The following is an 8,756-nucleotide window of genomic DNA, read 5'->3' as shown; positions in this document are numbered from 1 at the left end:
GGATCCTCACCCCCGACTAGAGACGCGCTGGTGGACTGACCCTGGATCCTCACCCCCGACTAGAGACGTGCTGGTGGACTGACCCTGGATCCTCACCCCCAACTAGAGATGCGCTGGTGGACTGACCCTGGATCCTCACCCCCGACTAGAGACGCGCTGGTGGACTGACCCTGGATCCTCACCCCAATAACTGCCCCGAGGGTGATAACAGTACAATGGTGGGGGGCTGGCCAAGAGGTTCTGCAGAACAACCAGCACTGCCCGTGTCTGCTCTGGGCCTTATCTCTCGGACTCACAGACACACTGGGTCTGGTTGTGCAGGTGGTGCCACTGGGCGGTGCTTGGCCTCACCTGGATCTCCTCGCTCCCCTTTCTGTCCTGGGGCTCCAAAAGGGCCTGGGCGGGTGTTGGGCTCTCCTGGGTCACCCCGGTCCCCACCAGGACCGGGGAAGCCGGGGTCTCCGTGGATGTCCGCACCTGTGGGGGGGATAACAGCAGTGATGTTAGCAACCTCCCCTGTGCCAGGCTGATCTTCTGAAGGGGAAGGACAGTCACACTGTGCCATGAGACTCGGGAACAGAGCCAGAGGTCAGCCGTGGCGATTTCGGCTAGCCACGCGGCCTCAGTGTCCCAGATCTGATGGTAGCTGAACCCCTTCTTGGTCTGCAGAGCCACCGGGGCCCCTGTCCATGTGGCCCCTGGATGACCACACAGCCCTCCTGGCGCCATCCTGCTCCCTGAGCCCCAAGTCCGGGATGCCGCGCAGCACCCCTCCCCTGTTGTTGGGCGCGGCCGCGTGGCTGGGGCAGCGCCGGGTACCTGGGGATCCCGGAAAGCCTTTGGTGCCTGGCAGGCCGTGCAGTCCGCTGATGCCTCGGATGCCGGGAAAACCTGTGCGGATTTCACTCACGGTTATTCTGCGCACCAGAGAGCAACGCGGCTCGTAAGGTAGCTCAGACCTGCTTCTGTTGGCATGGTCACCTGTCCACCTCCCTCAAAAGCACAGGGAGCATTCCGCAGAGCGTGACGTCCGTGCCACCCAGGAGAAGCACTCACACCAAGACTGTTCTGGAATCTTTCTGCAGATTCCTTACACCTTTGAGGGAACTGGAAATGGTGTGTCGTTTCTCCCCCTGATGCCCGAGTCTCTCTATAGATTTCGTTCCTAAGAACTGTGCTTGGAACCAACAGTCTGGCATGATTCCATTCCCTCTGGATTCCCGAGGACGAACATTTCTAAAGTAGGACCCGGGAGGCAGGGGGCGAGGCCTCCTGTGATGTGGGCAGTGAGTGTGGGTGGGGTGGGCCCCCTTCATGCTGAGCAAGACAGCCCTCGAGGGCCGGGTGACCTCCAGCTCCGGCCAGCCCTGGCTCAGAGGGCAGGTGGGAGCCCTGGACAGAACATCAGGGACACCAGCCTCCGTCCCTCTCACCAGATCTGCACTGCCAGGGTGCCCACCAGAGAGGCCAACCTGGCTAATGGCGCCTCCCCCCAACCAGCCGGGCTGGCTCTGAGCAACTCTGCGTGTCGTGTCTGCAAGGGGAGAAATGCTCTTTCTTACCTGGCGAGCCTGGAATCCCTGGCCAGCCGTGGTCTCCTTTGTCACCGGGCAATCCCACTCGCCCCGGCTCTCCCTGCGGCCCCTGCAGCCCTGTCAATCCTGGGAAGCCTGGGGGGACACATGCATCCTTAAGTGGGACAGGAACCCCAAACTCAGGTCCCAGCTGGAGGAGGAGGGGCTTTGTGAGGAAGGATGAGCCTTCCTTCCAGCAGGGAATGCACCCCACATGCAGGTTCAGTGGGGGTGGCTCAGCCTCGCCAAAGAGAGAGCAGCTTGCATTCCCCCATTCTCGTCCTGTCATCCAAGTAGGGGTGCAGAGAGAACCCAGGAGACTCTGAAGGATTAGCATCAGGACTCCCAGGTGCCACGCGAAGCAAGGCAAAACAAAGCCAAAGCAGCAGCAAGAAAAAAGTTCGAAACTAGTCCCCTGTTCGCTTTCCATCTTAACTCAGGATCCACAAACGCGTTTCCGTGTATTCAAATGCACGGAAGGGGTCCTGGAGCCAGGACTCGGTCTGCGTTCCCGGGGAGATGGACGCTGGGCCACATGAGCACGTGCGTCAGCTCCCCGTGCGTCTCCCCGTGGCCGGCGGCGTGGTCCTCCCCGCGAATTTGGTCCTAAGGCAGAGCTAGGTCATGGGCATCATGCAAGAGCCCGCCTCCCGGGGTGGAGTGTGGTCACAGCAGACAAGGACACAGGCACGCCGGCCGCTCTGTGCTGGGGGCCTGGGGGTTTGGAGCTCAGCTGTGCAGGGGAGGGTGTGCGCAGGGAGGCCGTGTGACGGCAAGATCTCATACCTGTTTGCCCTTTGGGTCCGGGGGGGCCCTGGACGCCTGGCACGCCTGTTATCCCGGGGAAGCCAACTTCGCCCACCGTTCCTTTTTCCCCAAAGAATCCCTTTAGACCTGTAAGCACAGAGTTCCTGCTTGGAGCAGAGCAGGACCTGCCTCCCTGGGGCCTAGCCCTTGCAGGGCTCAAGGGGACACCAGGAAAGGGACGCTGTCATTCCACATTCGTGCCTCTGCTGTGAACGGGCTGCGCATTTGAGCATGATCCTTCCCTGACAGTATGATCCTTCCCTAATATGTTCTCTAACTCAGTGGCCCCACGTCCTGGTATCCATGCCCTTGTGCATGGATGGGGCTGACCGGGGCGGCCCCCAGGACACTGCAGAAATGCAGGTGTGTCACTTCAAGCCTTGGCCATAAAATGCATCATGGCTTTCCTTTGTCCCCTCTTTGGATGGCTGGCTCTGGAGAAGGCCAGCTGCCCGGCTGTGAGGACACCCAAGCCCATGGGAGAGGCCCATGTGGTGAGGAGCCGGGGCGCCCTGCCCTCGGCTCCTGGAGGGCACCGTCTTGGGGGTGGACCCTCCCGTCCCAGACCAGCCTGCGGACGGTGCGGCCCCGGAGTCAGACCCGCCCAGCACCAATTCCTGGTCCTCACGCACTGGGAGATGGCACCGCTTGTGGACGCCCCCCGAGGGCGGCTGACGCGCATGTCGCGGCCCCACTTCCCCTGGGACTGGAGTCCTGTGCGCACAGTGGGAGGCTCTGCTTCCTGGGCCCGCGGCTGAGTGACACCGAAACATTCAAGGGGGGACAGCCACGATTCCTGTGGGGAGCGGCTTCTCTTCCCCAACATGTGTTCAGTTGAACAGATGGGGTCATCGTCAGTGACTACAGAGCAAAGATGCTCTTGCCCTTCTGCTTTTATAAACCAAACTGCTGGAGAAATTCTTTAGAAGGGGCGATTTAGCCAGTCCAGGGGACCCGTGTGGCTGGGAGGAAAGCCACCGGGAGACCAAATTCTAGATCTGCAATGAGCCCCGAGAAGCCAGTAGACAAGGGCCCACGTCTGACTCCATGCTAGACTGAACCCCCCCCACCCCGTCCACAAGATGCACTGGTCACTGTGTCATCTGCTTCCCGTCCCCTCACATCCCTTTCAGGGACAGACAGAGCTTTCCTTTGTCTTCAGGTTTAGTTTGATAAACAATTCCAGCGTCTTGTGTGCACATGGGCTCGAAGACCTCAAACCGTTCCCCGAAACGTGACTCAGCCACACAAACTGAGTGGTACGCGGGGCGAGCCAGCGCCCGAGTGAGCCGCACGCAGGGCTCAGGGCTGTCGCTGAGATGCAGGGGCGGGGAGGACTCTCGTACCTGGTGTCCCCGTGACGCCCCGCTCCCCCTTCAGGCCCGGGCTTCCCGGCAGGTCTATGGTGTCTCCGATATCACCTGCGGCAGGCAGAAAACATGGTTGACGACAGGTCTTCCAATGGCAGGTGGTTAGTTGCACAACTTTGCTGCGTTACGTTCCTAACAGAATAATTTGCTTCGAAATTCCTGACAGCATCTCGGGGTCTGACCGCCACCCCTGCCGGAATGCTCTGGATGGCGGATGCCCTACGGTCACGGTCCGAGCAATACTCACCGAAGTCACCCGTGGGGCCAACCTCGCCGTACAGGCCTGCTCTGCCCGGAGCTCCCTTGTCACCCTAGAGCAAGGTCAGACGTGAAAACATCTCAGAAGCTGTTCACAAAGTCGGTTTGTAATTCTGAAGGGTTTAGCCTGTCCAGCTATTTGGCTAAAACCAGCACTCAAGGTTTGTTATCGGATCGATTTGCAGCCAAGCCTTCGAGTTTTTCCGCATAACGGTGGTTCTTCCTGGGCCGTGAAGCCAGACGCCAGGAACTGACGCTAAGAACAGAGATGATGGCTGTCGCGGTCACGACCGCGGTGGCAACATGCATGGCTGACTGCATCCCACCCTGCACCGGTGCCCACGCTGGGTCCCGTCTCAAGAGCGCCACTGGAACCTCAGGACAGCCCTATGGAGCAGATACAGCTGTCCCGTTTGACAGATGAGCAAGGTGAGGCACAGAGAGGCTAAGGGATTTACCCGAGGCCACCCAGCTAGGAAGCGGCAGAACGGGGATTGGACATGGGCCCCTGGATTCCCAAGCTTGCTCTGATGTCGCCCGGCCTTGCGCTCCGTCTGTGGACACTGAGACTTCCCGAAATGAGGCTGGTCGTGATAGTGACACTGGGATGGCGTCCGTGTGGCTCTGTGACCACGGACAGCACGGCTCCCCCGCCTCCGGCCGAGGGCGGCGTCCTGGTCTACACCGCAGCATGGGCGGGGGATTCCACACGGTGACCTCTCCCGGCCTGGCTAACTCGAGTCTGAACCACGACCACGGCCCCGCTCTGGGGGTGCGGGGAGGCTGCGCCCGCGGCTGCGGCCCCGTTCAGAGGGCGCTCTGTGTTCTGTTCTTACGGCTTCCCCTCCTGACGAGGAGCACACATCCGTGTGGCCCACTCATCTCCGCGGCTCCACGGACTTGACTCGCGTGCCTCCCAGATAACGACACCGAGCGTTTTCAGCCTGCAGAACGTTCCCTCGCACCCTTCCCTAGTCCCTAATCCGGCCCGAGACAGCCGCTGTCTGGCTGACCTCTGTCACAGTCTTGTCGGCTCTTGACCTTTACACACACGGGGTCCCATCGTTAGCACTTTCTGCTTTATTTCGTTCAGTACAACGTCACCTGTTTGGTTGCATCTCTCGGGAATTCTCTCGACCGACCGCGTGATCACCAGTGGTGGTGGTGTGTGCACCCCGGGACCCGGGGCCGCCGGAGCCCCAACTTGGAAGCTGACCGTGGACCACTCGTACCCCAGTGGATGCTGGATCACAGCACCCGCTCAGGAGCCGAGGGGAGAGGAGCGATCACAGGCAGATGTGGAGTAAGCGATGCCCACTTACCCTACTTCCTGTGAACCCGGGAAACCCTATGATTCCGGGGGGGCCGGGCACGCCGGGGAATCCTGGTGAACCAGGCACGCCGGGAACGCCGATGTCTCCTTTGACTCCTTTGATGTGGCCCGGCTTCCCCGGCAACCCGGGGACTCCCGACAGCCCGGGGATCCCTGGCATTCCTGGAACACCTGCGGGAGCACCCCGAGTGTGAGTTGCCACCCCTGCGGGGGACGTGGTGGCCGCCCTCCAAAAGCGTGGGGCTTTGCAGTCCCGACGGCTGCAAATCTTAAACCGGGAAAGTGAGGCTACTCAGGCCGCAGAGAAGCCGCGGGCCACCGCCTGATCCAGATGTTGGGGTCAGAGGAGCTGGAACACAGCAGGGCCTTCTCGGAAGGAGGGGCGTCTGGTGCAGGAAATACTGCCCCTGGGGCTGAGCGGGGCGGACGGGGGGGCGTGGCAATGCTCACCTTTTAGGCCCAGGTATCCTTTCAACCCCATAGGCCCTTCATCTCCTTTCTCTCCTTTGATGTCTTTCATTCCTGGCAGGATGATGGGAGGTGGTCCTGGGGGCCCGGGGTCCCCGCGGCTGCCTGCAAGGGAACAGAATACAGTCTCTCCCTTGGCCTCCGGGCCAGGCGGAGGGGCACGGGAGGAGGCCCCTCAGCCGCGGCTGTCCCGGCCAGCAAGTCCGGGGAGGCTCTGACCTCCGGGGTGGCACGTCCCCCCCAGTCCCGACTGGGCCTGAGCAGGGGGCAAGGGTCTCCGAGAGAGGCCGAGGCTGATGGCAAATGCCTGGCTTCTCCCACGACCCCTTCTCCATGCGAGCAAGTGCGGACCCGCACCCCCGGCCACTATGGAACTTTAGAACATCTTCTTGCCCTGGAAAGGAACCCTGTGCCCATCAGCAGTCACCCCAACTATTGCCTACCCCCCGCCCCAGGAGGCCACGAATCCACGTCCCATCTCTGTAGATTTGCCTATTCTAGACATTTCACACAAAGGGAAGCAGACAACGTGGCAAAATGCTCTCAAGTTTTATCCACGTTCTAGCAGGTTTCAGACCCTGGTCCTTCCTTCTTGCTGGTCAGTGTTCCTTCATGTAGATCTGTAAAGTTCTCATCATCAGGAAAAACTTCTGTGACTCTGGGTGGTGACAGGTGTTAACTAGTCTTACGTGGTGACCATTTCACTTACACACAAATACTGAACCTCATGTCATCACCTGAAACTGAGGTTGTTTTCAATTATACCTTGATAAAAACTTCTATTGAATACAAACAAAAGTTTCCTTGGGTTGGATTCTTCCCTCATGACACGGCCGGTGGGTTGAGGATGGGATAAAGTCTTCTAATTTTTGTTAGTTTCCTTCTTTTCTAATTGTGCCTAGCTTTTGGGTGTCTGGAATATTCATTTTAAGCAGTGCTACGCCCCACAAAAGTGAGTCTCAACCCTGTCAGAAACACGGTTCGAGAGGTGGACATACCTTTCACACCTGGCTCCCCAGCCAGACCCTTCAGTCCTGGAATTCCAAAAAATCCATCTTCTCCTTTGTTTCCCGGAAGCCCGGGTCTTCCTTTGAGCCCGACCATGCCTTGGAAACCATCCATCCCGGGTGAACCTCTCCCGCCTTCAGAGGGGACGAGAAAAGTGCTGGGTTAACCATGGATAAACACACGGGATATTTCAGTCTTGCTCATCTGTGACATTCCAAAGAGGCTAAGATTCCTACTCTAAAATAGGGATTTCCGGGACACCATTCCTAAGGGGCTTGTCTGCTGACCTGCAAACAGACTGAGGTGCACAGAGTCAGCCCGCCTGCCGAGTGGCCACTGGGGCCACGACCTACGGCAAATGTGCAGCGGTCGTATGAAAGACGCAAGGAAAACGGATGGTAACCTATGTCCCTGGCTGCCGGGGAGAGGTCGCGGCAGGATGTTAATGCTGCGCCCAGCGTGGGGATCCCGCAAAGGATCCCTGGAGAGTCAGATCACCGTGCAGCTCAACAGTCAAGGGCCAGAGGGCTCCCCTTCTAGGAAAATTGGCCTCGGTTTGTGTGCAAATAAACCTAGCCCAGGGACCAGGTGTTTTCCTTGGTTTTGGTTTTGTAATAACCAACCAGCCTCTGGATCTGACCCCAGTGTCCGGAGAGGCCTCTCCACAAATCTCCCACGTGGAGACCGAGTCCTGCTCCCTCGCTCTGGGTACATGAGTGCCTCGGCATTTTGGGGCAGGTCAGTCACACCCAGCCTAGCATCACTAGCCTGTTACCCCCCAGGTAGGATGCCTCCCGGGGGCCCCAGCCTGCCGGTGAGCGGGGCTAGCCTCTCCGAGTCCCAGTGTAACCCCGTGCCCACCTCAGGGAGCGCCCCGTGTGCCCACCGTTACCTTTCTGTCCGGGGATACCAGGCATTCCGCTCATTCCTTTAAACCCAGGACTTCCTGGGGGGCCTCTCTCCCCCAGCAAACCAGGATCACCTCTATCGCCAAAGAGACCCTTCATGCCCACAGGGCCAGGGACACCTGTGTCCCCTGGGTCCCCTCTGTCTCCAGGCAGACCTGAAAAGCAGAGGAGGAGGGAAGGAGAAAAAGATGAACAAACTTAGAAGACCTAAATGCTCACGGGGGCCTGTCACCCCGGATGGCGCCCAAGGGACATCTGCACCCCAGCCTCCTTGTGGGCGGTGCGGCCTCTGTGGGGGGCTCCGGTGGGCAGACAGCCTATGGCCTCATCTCCGTGCCTCCTGCCTCCACCCACCTTCCCCCGAAGGAAGCCCCTTCCTCTCTTCCCCAGTTCTGTCACTTTCAGAAAACAAGTAATATCCCTCCTCAAAGCAGAGCAGTGATTTTGAAGTTCCACAGTGGAAATTTCATTTTTCCTACTGAAATCTTCCCTGGGACCCCAATATACAACAGATATGAAGGATGAATGGGTTTCTCAAGTGGTTTGAATTCTTGTTTGGCAAAACACATGGCCTGTTTCTGGAACCTGTTATGAACAGTGTCCTCCCCCCTTTCATATGTTGAAATCCTAAAGCCCCAGTACTGCGGGGTGGGAGTGCCTTGGAAGACAGGGCCTCAAAAGAGGTCATTACAGAGAAATGGGTCCTAATCAGATGTGACTGGTGTCCGTTTAAGAAGAGATCAGGACCTGGACACACCCAGGGGAACGTGAGACGTCTGGCCTCAAAGTTCGTGCGAGAAAGAATGCTGTTCAAGCTGCTCGGTGTGGGGTTCTTTCAGAACCCCTACAGGTCTGGGAGGGGGTGCCCTGGAGCCCAGGTTGAGAACTCCCTGGGGGAGGGTGGTGCTGGTTCACTTGTCAGTACTTGTGAGGCTCTGACCCCTCCAGGGCAGGGGGCATCCTTACCTCCGTGACCGGGGGCGCCTGGCAGCCCCAAGGGCCCCTCCCGGCCGGGAGCTCCTGGGAAGCC

At 59.2% G+C, this 8,756-nt stretch overlaps 1 protein-coding gene across 1 annotated transcript in view; it reads right to left on the bottom strand.

Moving 5' to 3' along the window:
• The window catches only part of COL4A2 (collagen type IV alpha 2 chain), a 117,874-nt gene that overhangs the window by 8,310 nt on the left and 100,808 nt on the right, over nt 1-8,756 (bottom strand). The window contains exons 29-39 of the mRNA XM_081815516.1: nt 8,693-8,756; nt 7,711-7,881; nt 6,809-6,952; nt 5,793-5,915; nt 5,332-5,513; nt 3,999-4,062; nt 3,728-3,802; nt 2,361-2,468; nt 1,563-1,670; nt 820-891; nt 352-477 (exon numbers count right to left, since the gene is read on the bottom strand). The exon at nt 8,693-8,756 is cut by the window's right edge and continues 10 nt beyond it. Of these exons, the coding sequence (XP_081671642.1) occupies nt 352-477; nt 820-891; nt 1,563-1,670; nt 2,361-2,468; nt 3,728-3,802; nt 3,999-4,062; nt 5,332-5,513; nt 5,793-5,915; nt 6,809-6,952; nt 7,711-7,881; nt 8,693-8,756 (1,237 nt within the window). The remainder of the gene's footprint in view (nt 1-351; nt 478-819; nt 892-1,562; nt 1,671-2,360; nt 2,469-3,727; nt 3,803-3,998; nt 4,063-5,331; nt 5,514-5,792; nt 5,916-6,808; nt 6,953-7,710; nt 7,882-8,692) is intronic.

The sequence above is a fragment of the Leptonychotes weddellii genome, chromosome 3, assembly GCF_054177405.1.
Source record: "Leptonychotes weddellii isolate Sample4059 chromosome 3, ASM5417740v2, whole genome shotgun sequence".
NCBI classification, from domain to species: Eukaryota; Metazoa; Chordata; class Mammalia; order Carnivora; family Phocidae; genus Leptonychotes; species Leptonychotes weddellii.
The sequence above is the reverse complement of the archived record's forward strand: the minus strand, read 5'-3'. Positions and strand labels throughout refer to the sequence as shown.